Source organism: Lissotriton helveticus, chromosome 7 (assembly GCF_964261635.1).
Source record: "Lissotriton helveticus chromosome 7, aLisHel1.1, whole genome shotgun sequence".
Classification (NCBI taxonomy): Eukaryota; Metazoa; Chordata; class Amphibia; order Caudata; family Salamandridae; genus Lissotriton; species Lissotriton helveticus.
This window is the reverse complement of record NC_136068.1, coordinates 144,539,732-144,556,178: the sequence shown is the minus strand read 5'-3', so window position 1 is coordinate 144,556,178 and position 16,447 is coordinate 144,539,732. Positions and strand designations below refer to the sequence as shown.

The following is a 16,447-nucleotide window of genomic DNA, read 5'->3' as shown; positions in this document are numbered from 1 at the left end:
CGTAGAAGGTGAGCAAACAAAGGATGCCCTTGCGCTGGATCGAGCACGTCAGCTGAGCTGGTAAGGACAACAGGACACAACAGTGGACATATTCACTGGCGGTCTGCCCCTATTCTTATCGCCTGATGGTCAGAGAGTTGGAGGAAAGTGCCATAGCAGAACAGAATCTCCCACCTCGCAGTGACCCTGGGCCAGCCCATGGTAGTTAACTGGAGCGTGATAAGCACCAACACTTCACGCCTTCACAGTACTCCGGGCAGACGCACAGGTACAGACTTTTATTCTTGCCAGCTGCTTGTTTCCACAGTAGAATTGTGCGCCCTGCTGTCCTGAGAGCCCATTGGTTCTGCAGACCTACTGGCTTTCAACTATTGTAGCCTGCCTCGTGCGCATTGGCTTATGCAGCCCGGAGATACATAGCACTTGATTCGCCCTATTTTGGGCCCAGGCAGTCACAGCAATGGACAGGGCCAAGACCGCTGGATCGAGGGGATCAAAGACCATCCAAACTAATAAATTCGACTGCTACACTCTCCCTAGGGATTCGCTACAGGATTCCCCCACCAGCCATAAATACCAGAAAGACTCAACAAGTGAGGCTCAAGAATTGACTCTCGAGGACGTCATGGAAGCAGTATGGGGCATAAAGACTTCCCTGGAACACAAGATGAATTCACTCTCCATTGACGTGAACCTAATTTGTGCTGACTTTAATAAACTGAACGAGAAAGTCAAACAAGCAGAAATCATGGCGACGAGCCTAGTTGAAGATGTTTCACGAATCCATAATGACATCCAGGACCTACAATCCTTCAGCAAATTCGCCAAATTCAAGCTGGATGATTATATAGGGAGGCTTCGGCGAAATAATCTACGCATACTGGGTGTGCCAGAGAAGGCAGAGGAGCAGGCTCCTGACCTGTTCATAGAGGAACATATCCTTAAACACCTGCAACCCAAAGGCCTCAGCAAATTTCTCGTCATAGAGAGAGCGCACAGGGTTCCTGGGAGGTACTTGCGGCCGGGGGCACCCCCGCGCCCGATGTTGACGAGAGTTTTACATTTCAGTGACAGAGACACGATACTGCAGACTGCCAGAACGGACCCGCCACTCCACTTGGACAATGCTGTAATCACCTTCTTCCTGGACTTCACACAATTGATGCAAAAACACGATCCTTCCTGGTGGTAAAGAAGAAGCTCAAGGAAAAGGGGCTCAAATATGCGATGCTCTTCCCATCACGCCTTCGTGTGGAGGCTGAGGGCCAAGCCTGGTTCTTCGAGCACCCAGAAGCGGCATCTGACTGGCTTGAGAGTAGGATGGGCCGGATCCCGGGCAACCAACATGGCGGCAATGATCCGGCCTCCTAACCGAGAGGCAGAGGCAGTATGAAACGACAATGCTATATCCGGGAACTTACATGAGGTGCTAGGGCTACGATGAAGGCATAGGGGACCGCTGGGGGTGGCTGGCCGTCGTGGGACTTCTCCGGGAGTCTGACTCCTGCGGCCCCTGAACATGACTCATTTTTGGGAACAATATAATGATAACTTGGAAGAGGATGCGGGGGAAAGAGGCAATCCGCCCCTCATTTTTCCACATTTAGAACCTCAATAGGGCGACAGGCACTCTGCAAGTTGTCAATGGGCAGCTCTACGCCTATAGTGCAGGGAAGCAGGGAGGAGGGTTGTTGGGCAGGGGCTTGTTTTTGGTTTCTTGTTATGGTTTTTGCATCGACAGTTCGCACTGATCTCGCACTAAAGTGCATAGACTCCTCTCCAAAACTCAATGCGTGCACAATGGGACAAGAGTGTTAAAATATTAAGTTGGAATGTTAACAGGTTTGGGGACAAGATTAAGCACAGTGTTGTTCTCCTATATGTCAGAAGACAGGCACCTGACTTTGTACTGCTCCAGGAAACACACTTAGTAGGACATTCCTGTAAGGCGATGTGAAGATGGGGTTACATAATAATTGCACATGCAGGCATCCCATCCAATTTGTGTGGTGTGGGTATAATGATGAACAAATCATTTCCGTTCAACGTCAGTTCTACATGGACTGATGAGCGAGGTAGATATATTGGAGTCACGGGTACATGGGAGGGGCACACAATCACATTAATGTCAATCTACGTACCACCGGGGCTACAAGTCACCACATTTAAGGACTTGAGCGTTATTTTATTGGAGATACCGGATGGGCTGCTAGTGCTTGGGGGTGACTTAAATTCTGTAGTTTCAGGCACACTAGATCGCCGCCCTCCCAGGGTACTAGGGCAATCGTCACGCTGGTTGCCTAACTTTCTGGAAACTTTGGGGCTTGGTGATGGGTGGAGGACATACAACCCAGGAAAAATGCATTACACTTTCCATTCCGCCGCGCACCATAGCCTGTCCCGCATTGATTATGTTCTTGTCCAGGCATCACAGATCCCATATATTCATGAGATTAGACACTTAGCTAGGGGCATATCCAAATACTCCCACCTATGGGTACACTTAGTCATCAGTCAAATGCAGGTGGGGAGAAATGCTCCCATCAACCCATGGTACCTGCGGGACCCGAAAATTCGTAAAGACTTGATCAAAGCAATAAATGACTATTTCCGGGAGAATGAGGGAACCGTGGATTCTCCTCAAACATTATGGGAAGCCTTTAAATCTGTAATCCGGGTCAAACCCTGTCACTGATATCTGGGACTAAGAGGGATAGACACAAAGAAATCTCATATGTTGACTAGAACAAGAGCTAGAAACCGACACTACACCCGAGGTACTCCACTCTCTCTTGCTCTACAAGGAAAATTGAAGCTTCAATTTTCCTTGTAGAGCATGACTCAGAGGGGCACGGAGCCTGGACCTCTTTAATAAGCCCCCCCACTGATCCCCCCTTTTTTGTCAAGACTCCACTCTCTCTGCCTCAAACAGGATAGCTATAGAGCGTTAGTGACCAGTAAAGCCAAACGCTAGGGAGGGAAAGAATGGGTAGAATTTACGAATTAGGTGATAAAGCTGGGAAACTCACAGTCTGGCTTGACCAAAAAGAGTGGGCTTGCAGGTTAGTCCCCGAGCTTCTAGATGCCAAAGTGACTCCCGTAACGGATCCCCGGGCCATTGTCAATCAATTTGCTGACCGCTTTCGTAAAGTATATACGTCCATAGCTCCGTACACAGAGGAAGATTCTACTGCATTGCTGAGGGATATTTCAGTCCCCACTATCGGTTGATGACCGTAAATTCCTTGAAAGAGCCTTGACAACTGATGAAATAGCGCTTTGCGATAAGATCATTGAACTCCGGTAAGGCGTTGGACCCCAATGGCATTCCTATTGAACTCTACAAGCTTCGACAAGACAAATTAGCTCCATATTTAAAATCCATGTACGAGGATAGCCGGGAGCGGGGAGTATTGCCAGTAGATCAGAGAGTAGCCGCTATTGTCACTATTCATAAAGAAGGTAAACCTAGAACTGACTGTACATCATACCGTTCCATATAGCTCCCTAATGCAGAACCCAAGATCCTGGCTAAGCTATTGGCCAACAGTTTAGTTAAAGTAATTGGGGGTCTAGTACACCCAGACCAATCTAGCTTCATGCCACACAGAAATAAAGCTTTGAATCTGCGCAGGGTCCATGGTGTTTTGGGCAGAGTGGCCACTATCCTGGAACAAGCGATAATAGTATCCCTAGATGCCACCATGGCATTCGACACAGTTGAATTGCCCTATCTTTTTGCAGTACTCACGAAGATGGAACTTGGCCCAGGCATTATGCAGTGGATTTGCCTCCCATATAGTAAGCCTCTAGCGCAGGTTGTGGTTAACAACAAAAAATCAGACACATTTTGGCTTAGTCGCGGGACCCGGCAGGGATGCCCTCTCTCTGCCCTGTTATTTGCTCTGGCCTTGGAACCCCTTGCAGCATGGATCAGGAGAGATCCAGTTAGACGTGGAATGCGGTGGTCCCCTGAATGGGAAGATCTTATTTCCCTCTACGCGGATGACATATTATTATATCTTACATCCCCCCAGGCGGTCTCTGATTGCGATCCTTGATATCCAGGCAATATTTGCCAGGTATTCCGGGTTCAGTATTAACTGGCAGAAATCACTCATCTACAACCTCAAGGGAGACCCGCCCCCGCTACCGTGAAATTGCCCAATACATACCACCACGGAAGGATTAAAATATTTGGGAATATTCATCTCCCTAGATAAGACACTTTGTTATAACTGTAACTTTGGCCCGCCTTTGCAGAGACTTAAAAGAGATATCGCTAGTTGGAAGAAGCTTCCCCTCTCGATGTTGGGCAAAGCAGCCCATTTTAAAATGATGTCGCTACCCCAGTTTTTATATGCATTGCAAAATGCACTTGATCCAGTCCCAAGTTCATATTTTAGAGAAATTGAAGGGCTCCAGAGAGATCTCTTATGGGACGGGAGGCCACGCATCGCACTCTATATACTCACACTCAATTGGTACGACAGGGGCATCAGCCTGCCAGACATTCGGAAATATTATTAGGCAGTGCACCTTACTGCTATCAACCATGGCATATATAGCCGACCTGATGACCATGGATATAACATGGATAGGTGGCTTCTCCCAGGAGGGACATATAATCGACTAATCTACTCCAAACCAGGTAGATATACACTTACAGGCCCTACTAAACATTCTGTTGATGTCTGGCATGCAGCCAATAGATCGTTGGGGTGGGGGCAAAAACCCACAAGGGTAACTCTATTGTGGGACTCACAAATGCAAGGGGATTTGTGGCGTTCAAAGGGATTTGATAAATGGGAACTAATTGGGATCTCACGTATCGGAGACCTGTGGGACAAAGGCGAGGTGAAACCCTTCATCACGCTTTAACGACAGCATGAGTTAGCGGACTCGGAACGTTTCCGCTATGCGCAAGCCAGTCATGCTCTTCACTCGCTTCTTCCATGGGGATCCTCCCTTCCGGAGGCCTCCCCCTGGAGAACAGGATACTGGACGGTCAGCTACCTGAAAAGACCATATCCTTAATATACAAGAAGCTGATAAATAATATAGAAAACCCCTCCATGCACAACGGGAAAAATGGGTGAGTGACGGCATTGACATGGACGATGAAGAGTGGCAGGAAGCAGTGTCCTCCCCAATTGCTACAACTCAAAATCCTTCACAGAGTCTATATCACGAGACCTCAATTGCTACATATGGGAGTCTCCGAGGGGAGGAACTGTAGAAGAGGGTGCGATCAGCTAGGGACATTTCACCATATAATTTGGGACTGTGACCATATCCAAGCCTACTGGCGAAAGATACATGAAGTACTTAGCGAGGTGTTAGCAGTCCCTCTCCGCCCAGAGGCTCGTAGATGCCTACTAAACATCTGGGAACCCATAGACCTCAACACTCACCAAACACAATAGGTCACACTAGAGCTAATGGTAGCAGAAAGAAATATTGCACCGCTTCGGGGAGAGACACATGCGTCAATGATTATAGACTGGAAAAAAAGACCTCGATTGGTGCATGTTCAGGGAAAAAACAGTCTATATATATCTCGTGGATGCCCCCGAAAATTGTCCAAAATTTGGAACCCTTGGAACTCTTATCGAGGGAATATATGCACCCCGCCTCGCAGTTTCGAAAACGAAGATGCCCCTACTCCGTAGCATTCAATGAAAAGTAATGTTGTATTTGTGATTGAATGTCTGTCTCCATTATATGCGCACGTGCTAAAGACATTGTATTGTATGTCCTCTGTTGATGAATGTTAATAAAAAGAATTATAAAAATTTTAAAAAAAATAAACAGCCTGGCTCCAGCTCCTTTCCTAAATAAGCCCAGCCGGGTGGGCCAGGTCGGTCAGTGAGATATAATATTACGGACAGTGGGGTATGCGGCTTCCCTCCCTGAGCATTTTCCAGGACCCAGGGACTAAATGTCCTGGGGCTGTGTTCTTTTAATGGGGAGTGGGACTAGATGCCCCTCTCCACAGGCCATTTTTAAGCGCCGGGACCCCATCCCAGGGGGCAAAGGCATTTTTAAACAGGGAGTGGCCCTGGACCCCTTCCCTAGGGCCTGATGGCAGTAGTGTCACGGGGACCCCATCCCAGAGGGCACAGCTGTTCCCTACCTGAAAGAGTGCATGCAGGAAACTTTCCTGGGCAGGGAGCACAATTTTGTTACCCGCCAGGAGGGAGCAGAGCAAAGACTGCTACCTCCGGGCAGGAGAAAAGAAATGGAGCTGGATCCCACCAGCACCAAATAACTAGGGAGCTGGCAGGGGCCTTGTGGCTGCCCACACGCCTCTCAATGATTTTTATGTTGTATGCGCCCAGGGTGAGCACCCACAGTACTAATGCAATGTCTGGCTCCTGCCAGCACCAAGAAAGGGCCCCCAGAGACCCAACTTTAGAACAAGTGTGGGTGTCCTGGGACACCGTAAACATAAGAAAAAAATGGAGGAAAATGCATAATAAATGAGCAGCAGGAGCCACTCATTTATTATTCACTGCTCCAGCAAGGAGTGCCCCCATAATGCCTGGAGAGGGCTTTTTAGTAATATTGTGTGATCCTGGTGCACCTACAAGTGGCTGGGCCACTATCTAGCATGTTGTCAGTGTTCTGGAGGGCTGCAGGAATAAAAGGAGCCCCCCAGCAACATTAAAAAGAAACACAATAAGTCTCCTGGGTCATTGAATCCATTACCCCAGAAGAGCTTAACATATGTTTTTTAAACTTTCTAACATGGAGCTGGAATGTAGGGACCCCTTGTGGTGGTTCTAAGGCATCACTTCATGGCCTAAACAATGTTTAAAAAAAAGACTTAAAACATGTTTAACTTTTTATTTAAAAAATGCTGTACTGAAATCATGTTGTGGCAATCAATACTATTAAACATTGCCATGTGTGAACGTATAAAACATGCAGGAAATTATAGTTTTTGGTGACTTTTTGACAATGCTAAGAAGTCTGTTTTATGTATGCTGATGTGCTGACCCCTTGATGAAGCCAGTAGGTCAGCTTTAGTTGAAATGATACAGTTTATATTGTTATATGACATAGCTGTGTGCACCGTTGGGGGAATAGGCATATGCCCTTGTCGCAGGCCAGGCCCTGCGTCCAACCCCCACCACGCACGCCGAAAGGCCTTTTTTTTCCAGGGATGGGTGTCCAACCCAACAGGCAAATTGATACCTTACTTAACGTTAAAATAAATCAAAATAATTCACAGAAAAAACACAAAGGTTAAAGTAACGTTATCGTTAGGAATTGTAAAAATATCTTACTTAAAAAAAAAAGTAACTTCGAAATTCACCGAAAAATATCAAAGGGACATATTATTTAGGTGAACATGTCAGTTAAAACATACCATTTTAAGCAAACTAACCATTACAATTCACCAGGTATAGTTATTTCAAATAACTAATTCAAGCCCTAAAGTAACTATATTGTGCGCTCTCGCCGTGCACTTCTAATTACCTCCCATATTACATCGCTCATGAAATGGTCTATACCTTGAAACTATTCTAGCTTGGCGTGGACAGAACAATGCTAATCCTAAACTTAAAAACTCTGCTGGAAAAACATACTTTTGAGATGAGCAGTTTTAGAGTGGTGCCCTAAAGGGCTCCATATGAAGGAGAGGCTATCAACCTAAAACCTAGGAACTAATCAAGATGTCCTACTTCCATTTTTGTGTGTGTGTGAAAGAGTTATACTTTTTCAAAAAAATATTCTTAATGTAAAATAAATAATAAAATATAAAAAATAAAACCCAAAATATAATATAGATTTTAAATACAAATATTGATATACATTCAAAATAAAACAATAACTATTTACCAATGAATTTTATAAACCATTAAAGTTAATATTACTAAAATAACTAATCAATAAAAAAGAAATATTACATTACAATAACACTATACTCTAAAATAAAATCACAAAAAATAGTAAACACAATTACAAAACAATTAAAATAAAAACAGAAGCAAAATTCAAAACCACTTTAATAAAAGCAAGAAACAAATAAAAATATCTCCAACAAAAAGTTAAAATATTTGAAATGTTACATCCAAAGTAACAAATATAAAAACATCAAAACTAAATATAAAACTCCACAAAAATTAAACCAAAAGCTTAAATAAAAAACATTTCAAATTCACCACAAAAGAAAAATCACACAACTATTTTGTATTGAATTACCAACTTTATCTTTAATTTACCACTCAACCTTCAACTTAAAAAACAGTAGGGAAAGTACTACACTTTAAAAAGATAAAACTTACTATTCCCACACTAAAAATCGAACGTATAAAAGAAAACCCACAGGACTTTTGGAGGGTCCGATTTCGTATTCTCACTGCAACCTAAGAAAAACTGTTGAAAGTACTGAATTTTAGAGTGCTCAGATTTACTACTCCCATTCAAATCTACGCAACTGTAGGAAAACCATTGGACATTGGAGAGAGGTATAAGATGTACTATTCCCATTCCCACCTAAGCACCAGAGAGGAAAGGGCGGGCTTTGAAAGGGTCAGATTTACTATTTCCACTCCATCCTAACCAACAATAGAGAACGCATTGGCCTTTAAGTGTGGTCAGGTGTGCTATTCCGACTCGGAGTTAAGCAACACTCGTGAAAGTACTAGACACTGGAGGAGTGAGCAACAGTAGAGAAAGCTTTGTAGTTTGTCATATTTATTATTCCCACTCAAACCTAAGCAACAGTAGGGAAAATGCAGAACATATATCTAACAAGTATTATAAAATATATATATATTAAAAAAAATAACAATAAAAATGTATACATCATAAATCATTAAAGTTGTATTATTCGTTTTTTTTTATCGATAAAGCAAAAAATATTCTAATTACCTCAAAAAAACTTTTTTTAAATTACGAATTTAAAAATATTTTCTGAATTAAAAACACTTACCATCATACTCACCTATAATCCGATCAACCCACCCAAAATGTGAAATGATAAAAAAATCATAACAAAATAACTTACAAAACAAATACATAGCACCCAAAAAAATAATTATTTTAACCAATTAAATACTTTAAATAATAATATAATTGGTCAATTAATTTACATAATTATTTACTTCACCATATACATTTTACAAATTGTAAATGTTTAGAAAATACATGATTCAAATCAGGAATGATGATATACCATACCCATTAGCCAGGCATTTTATTATCGGGCATGAGAGTATGGATTTAGGATTAAAATACAGTGGTGTAGCGCATATGCCTAAAGTTATATGGGGAGGAGACAGGGAAAGTAACCTTAGGAGACTTGATTCTAGCTTCATTTTAGAAATGGATTGCATTAAGCCTTTTCTTTTAGCTTGAATTTAAATAAAGAACTGTACACGTTCCTCTAATTACAGTAAAATGACAATGCTCTCTAATAGGTAATAGTGCCTTGAATAAGATTTCAAGTTTTTTATGGTTACTTTTGTATGCTTATGCCATTCTCTTTGAGAGAGCCTCAACGAGGAATTGTAGGAGCCAGCCCACTTGGGCTACACCTTCTTATAAGGGGCAGCAGTTGACAGCAAATGGAGGAGAGTATACTGCTTGCATCCTCCCGCGTACAATGAGTTACATTTATGATGATAATGTATGGAAATTGTTTAATTTACAATATAATATGCATGTATGATAAGAATGCAAAAAGAACAGATGATGGCCGGAATGCTGACTTATTCAAACATTCCCTCCCAGTAACAGATCTGGGTAAAATCCATTGTTTTTTTGCACACCACGCTATTTCAGTTTAGACCCAGCCATATGCAAATTAGTGTTGACCCTGTTCCCCAGGGGAACAGTCCAGCCTGAACTGCCAGGCCACGTCTTCCCTGGACCAGAAACAGGCATCCTAGGACCAGCCTCGGGGTAACACCACTCATCAGTCAGGCCAGCTTGAATCTGGTGACGTAGAGAGCACGGGACCCAAGCCTGAGCATATCCTTCCCACTAAGGGCAACAAATGCAAAAAGGACAAATAATGGACTGAATGCTGAATTAATCAAACATTCACCCCCAGTCACACATCTGGGTTAAATCCATCGTTTTTTATCATGCCACACCATTCCAGTTTAGACCCAGCCTTATGCAAATCAGACTTGACCCTGTTCCCCACGGGAATAGTTCAGCCCGAACTTCTAGGCCAGGTTTTCTCTGGACCAGACACAAGCATCCTGGGAGGGGTTTCGGGGTAACACCCCTAATCAGCCAGGCTAGCTTGAATCTGGCAACGTAGCGAGCACGGGACGGAACCCATGTCTGGACATACCCTTCCTACTTAGGGGAACAAATGCAAAAAGAACAGATGATGGGCGGAATGCTGAATTATTCATTAACCCGCAGTCACAGATATGGGTTAAATCCATCGTTATTTTTGCACGCTATGCCTTTCCAGTTTAGACCCAGCCATATGCAAATCAGTCTTGACCCTGTTCCCCAGCTTGAATCTGGTGGCATAGCGAGCACTGGAACCAAGTATGGTAAAATACATTTATTCTTTGGTTTTTTTATATAGCGCGATTTTGACCTGAAGGTATCGAGTATCAGAGTGCTTTACATAGCACCAGTGTGTTACGTGAGGACACATTAATTTTTTGTTAGGCACGGGCAGATTTAGTGATTTGCCCAGAATCACAGGATGTTCAGCGTCGTTGCCGAGACTCGAACCCAGTTCCACAGATTCAAGGACGACCACTCTAGGCGTAGGCCAACTCCGCTCCACATTGATTAAGAGGGATTATGAAATTGTTCATGAATTTTGTGGTAGACAAATATTGGAATGCTCCTTTACTTTATGGAGGATTTAGTGGTGGAGCAATCTGAATTGGATTTATATAGGTTTATATTTAATATTCAATATGAACTTGAATGTTACAAGTAGATGTTATCACTGTTCATGTATCTATACAGGGCTGTTGTATGGAGTATGCTACAATATGGGCACCACTTTTGTGATTATTACTCTGGTCCTTTGTTTATGTTGGCAGCGCTGTTGCGAAAGCAGAGGTCTTTTATCACACACAGGATTAAAGGACAGAGTTGTACTTGCACTAGGTATCGTAAACAAGGCTGCTGAACAGTCGAAATGTGTCAAATCCCTCAGTAAAATTTGAGAAGCAGCTTTTGGAGTGCCGGCTATCTCTTGGGAATCGATGGAGAAGAAAATATTTAGCACACACGGACGCTTATATGCTGGCCTCCACGGGTGGTTTGGCACAAACCAGCAACTGTACATGGTTTCAAATTATTTAAATCACTTTGCACCCTACTGTCCTACAAAACTAACACACCAAAAATGTAAAAAACACTCAAATAAACTGAAAAAACTTAGGTACTTCATGTTGTTCCTTTGGACTGTGCAAAAACAACAGTTGATGGACAGAATGCAGAACAATGTCATACATTCACCCCAGTCCAGAGATCTGGGCCTAAATCCATTGCTTTTTTGCTCACCACACCACCCCAGTTCAGACATGGCCATATGCAAATTAGCCTTGACCCTGTGCCTCATGGGAACAGTCCAGACCGAACTGCCAAGCCATGTCTTCACTGGACCGGAATCAAGCAACCTAGGACCGGTTTCTGGCTATCAGCCGTCATCAGCCAGCATAGCTTGACTCCAGTGGCGTGGAGAGCACGGGACTCACGTCTGAGCATATCCGTCCCACTCGGGGTGACAAATGAAAAAACAACAGTTGATGGACAGAATGGAGAAGAATGTCATACATTCACCCCAGTACAGAGATCTGGGCCTATATCCATTGTTTGTTTTGCTCACCACACCACCCCAGTTCAGACATGGCCATATGCAAATCAGCCTTGACCCTGTGCCTCATGGGAACAGTCCAGCCCGAACTGCCAAGCTATGTTTTCCCTGGAACGGAATCAAGCATCCTAGGACCGGTTTCTGGCTATCAGCCGTCATCAACCTGGATAGATTGACTCCAGTGGCGTGGAGAGCACGGGGCTCACGTCTGAGCATACCCATCACATCCCCTTTGGTATCGCTTTGCTTGCCCTAAGTTGGCAGGGTATGACCATACGTGGGTCCCTTGCTCACTCTACCACTGGATTCAAGATAGCCTGGCTGATGAGGATTATGAATCCGAAAACCGTCCCAGGATGCTTGTTTCCGGTCCAGGGAAGACATGGCTTGGCAGTTCGGGCTGGACTGTTCCCATGAGGCACAGGGTCAGACTGATTTGCATATGGCCATGTCTGAACTGGGGTGGTGGAGTGAGCTAAAGAACGGTGATGGATTAAACCCAGATCAGTTGACTGGGGGTGAGTGTTTGATTTGCTCAAACGCTCCGTCCATCATCCCTTTTGGTATCGCTTTGTTCGCCCTAACTTGGCAGGGTATGCCCAGACGTGGGTCCCTTGCTCACTCTACCACTGGATTCAAGATATCCTGGCTGATGAGGATTATGCATCCAAAACCGGTACCAGGATGTTTGTTTCCGGTCCAGGGAAGACATGGCTTGGCAGTTCGGGCTGGACTGTTCCCATGAGGCACAGGGTCAGACTGATTTGCATATGGCCATGTCTGAACTGGGGTGGCGGAGTGAGCTAAAGAATGGTGATGGATTAAACCCAGATCACTTGACTGGGGGTGAGTGTTTGATTTGCTCAAACGCTCCGTCCATCATCCCCTTTGGTATCGCTTTGTTCGCCCTAAATTGGCAGGGTATGCCCAGACGTGGGTCCCTTGCTCACTCTACCACTGGATTCAAGATAGCCTGGCTGATGAGGTTTATGAATCCGAAACCAGTCTCAGGATGCTTGTTTCTGGTCCAGGGAAGACATGGCTTGGCAGTTCGGGCTGGACTGTTCCCATGAGGCACAGGGTCAGACTGATTTGCACATGGCCATGTCTTAACTGGGGTGGTGGAGTAAGCTAAAGAATGGTGATGGATTAAACCCAGATCAGTTGACTGGGGGTGAGTGTTTGATTTGCTCAAACGCTCCGTCCATCATCCCCTTTGGTATCGTTTTGTTCCTATGGACTGTGGCAACAGGGTCAAACTGGAACAAAAATTGAAGTACTGTGGTAGATGGTCTTGTGCCATGGTATTTTTGCATCCCGGAAGAGGACACCATATACTTACCTCCTAATACTTCTTCCTGGTAATGGAATCCAAAGTCTCTCTTAGGACCAATGAATCTTTGTTATGCTGGGGTGTCAAGATAGTACAAAAGGACTTTGTGTCAATTGTGGCACCCAAAGTACAGGCATGCTCTCGATGACTGTTCCCTTTACGCAAGTTGCAGATATTGTGCAAGTCAGCTCTGCAGAGGGCCCTAATGGCTTAAAGCCGGAGTGTTGCATATAAGCTATGCAAGCTGAAAAAAAGGGGACTGAGAGATTAAAAGCAACAAAGAGTCTCTAGAAAATGAATTCAAAACCCCGGAATTCAGGTGTCTAGGAATTTGCTGAGCAGAACACAAGCATTCTCGGATGTGCAGAAAAAAACATAAATGGTGAGGAAATGAACATGTGAAAGCATGGAGTGAATGCTGTGTACAACATGTGAACCTTTAAGTGGTAGAGGTAAATTAAAGTTCTATATAAAACAGATATGGAAGTAGTTTCATGTACAGCCAGTAGGTTGGAGGATTAACCAAATATTAAGACCAGGAAGAGCCCGGCTCTAAGAGTACATGCATCTTTCGCAATAGAAACAATCACACCCACTCCTGCAAATAAACCAAAACTGTGAGTAGTTCCATCAGGGCACATGTGACCCTATTCAGCACACAGTGCATTTATCTAGAAAAATAGTGGTGTTCTTCTTAAAATGTGCAATGTTATGCACTATTAAGAAGCATTGCAACTGCATTTGAGACATGACCAATAAAGTACTGAATGCAAAAGGAGAAATATTTCAGAACATCCAATCAGATTGTTACCTGTGAAACTCAGTGATTTGGCCTCATTCCTTGCTAGAAATGCCATTTGGAGGCAATCTTGCATGAAATACACACACACTACAAGCCAAAAAACGTAGATACCAAACACTCTTATTCTAAACTTTGCCAACAGCACACTCTACGCAAAGTACACTTCACAGATTTCACACACTTCAGACACAAAATATCTCAGGCTCAGAATTTGGACACTTTCTACTAACAACTGAGAGACCTAAAACTAAAGACATCGAGCACACTTAACACTATTGACTATAGTACACCACATACCAACAGGCCCAACCACATTAAATGCATCATGCACCCCACAATAAACATGAGATTGATCATGCTCAGAAACAACAGCCCACAGACACAGTTCTGACCAAGCTAGCGTGGTAATATATATTTTTCAAACTGTTTATGCACATAGTTGAAGTATACCAAAGAATAATGCAGCATTTATTACCTGGTCTAATCATGAAGCTTTCCAGATTAAATAGGCCATGGTGTACTGCGTCACTGGAAGCAAAGATCAGAATGTTTCCTCTAGCATCTCCAACAGAAAATACAGCCTTTTGGCCATCTGTCCTGAGAGAAAAACATGAAATAACATTCAAACCACCAGTGATTTCAAGCCCCATTAATAACCTAGTGTTAGTGGATTATCAGATTGTTGTCTGGTGAAGGGTGAACAAATCAGGAGGTTTCCTTACTTTGAAAGCAAATGCATGTTTTTCTCATACTAATGTAGTTTAAACTATATTGCTAGTTATACTCACAAATCAAATAATTTCTAATCGTGCTTTTCATAATGTAAGCCTCTCTCCTCTAGGACTGTGGATACATCTATCTGGATACAATAGTGTTGGCTTTCCTATAGTAAAAATATTTAAAGCTACAATGCTGTGGGGTGAGAAAGTGGAAGAGGAAAAGGAAAAGAAAGCAGCACGGCACTGCCTAAAGAGAACGGGAGACAAACAAATACTTGGGTCTTGGAGGATTTGGGTGGAGTAAGGAAATGAGTGGCATGTGTTCTGCTGGAGTGGAAAGCAGTAGGTTATATTTTGGGGCGGAATATGCACTTGAGAAAGGAGTGAGGAGGTAAGCAAACTGAGATCCATTGTATCTATGAGTTGCATTTGAAGCCTTATGGACAGTACATTGCTAAAAAGATTAGGACCCAGTAAGACCAGCTAGAGGCCCCTGCTGTTGCACCACACTATGTACATTCAGTGAGGGAAGTGCAGGTTATTCCTCATGAGTTATGCTCTCAGACAAAGCCACAAACACACACACATAGCCAACCCCAAATCCCCCCACACCAAACCACAGTGAGCTAGCCAATGCAGACACATTTCTTTCCACTCATAAATCACAGGGATCCTACCAATTCATTCTGACAAAACCATAGCTTTCAATACAATCGCGCCTTGCCAGTATATAAACACTCATACATCCTTCAAAGCAGATTAGATGGGGGCTGTTGTAAACATAACTTAAAAAGTCAAGGCATTCCATCTACCAGCAGGACCATTCACACCATCATGTATAAAGTAATTACTCATATCAATAGCTGGCACTATCAATGCAACATTTTCAATGGGTATTGTTTCAATCCCATTGAAACACACAGTAACAAATAAAATTTTGAAGAAACTGCCAGTAGGCCATTAATTCTTGCTAAAATAATGTTTACTATCAAACCTCCCCTATCATAGCAAAATATCAGGAAAAGAGATAACAAGACAACAAACTACAAAATCACTTTTTTTCTTAACAATCTCTAATCTGATTGCTGATCAAAGAAGAGACCTGAAACCACCCTTGTCAGCACAAGAGAGGTACGCCTCATGACAATGGTTGATAGCAAGCAAGTCACAGTCGTGCTCAATGATCTGTCAGCTGTTTTCGACATGGTGGATAATGCCATTCTTCTCATAAGTCTTGAAGAAAGGATGGAGGAACTAATATCACCTGGACATTAAAAAGGTACTTACTTGTAATTGCAGTTCTCCAGTATTGGTGTCTTTCATAGATTCAAATGCTTGAATCATCCATGAAATTGAGCTGGGAGTCCCACGGTATACATAGAGGGCAGTACAATTTTAAGTATAGGCAGAAAACGTTGACATAGTCAGAGAAGTAGCCTATTCACCTAATTTTACAATGATGTGGACCTCATCCAATTGGAACACATTTCATCCTTCACCAGCCAGGTCCTAAGGCTCAGATTTCATAATACAAATGTATCTAAAGTTCATGCAATATAGGTGAGCCTAAGATGGGGAGGAGGGTGGGTCACATGTGAATTTATGAAAGATACCAATACTGGAGGATTACTGTTCCAGGTAAGTACATTTCAATTTCTCCATTATTGGATCTTTCATTGATTCACATGTTCGAATCAGAGTAGCAAGCAGTTATTTGTAACTTATACAGATAATAGTTGGAATAAACAGAGGAGAAAAACAGGCTCACGTTAAAGAAAAAG

At 43.2% G+C, this 16,447-nt stretch overlaps 1 protein-coding gene across 7 annotated transcripts in view; it reads right to left on the bottom strand.

Moving 5' to 3' along the window:
- EFCAB8 (EF-hand calcium binding domain 8) overlaps positions 1-16,447 on the bottom strand; it is a 1,715,964-nt gene that overhangs the window by 1,161,514 nt on the left and 538,003 nt on the right. For all 7 annotated transcript variants that reach the window (XM_078651814.1, XM_078651813.1, XM_078651812.1 and 4 more), the window contains one exon: positions 14,423-14,544. In XM_078651814.1, coding sequence (XP_078507940.1) covers positions 14,423-14,544 — 122 coding nt within the window. The remainder of the gene's footprint in view (positions 1-14,422; positions 14,545-16,447) is intronic.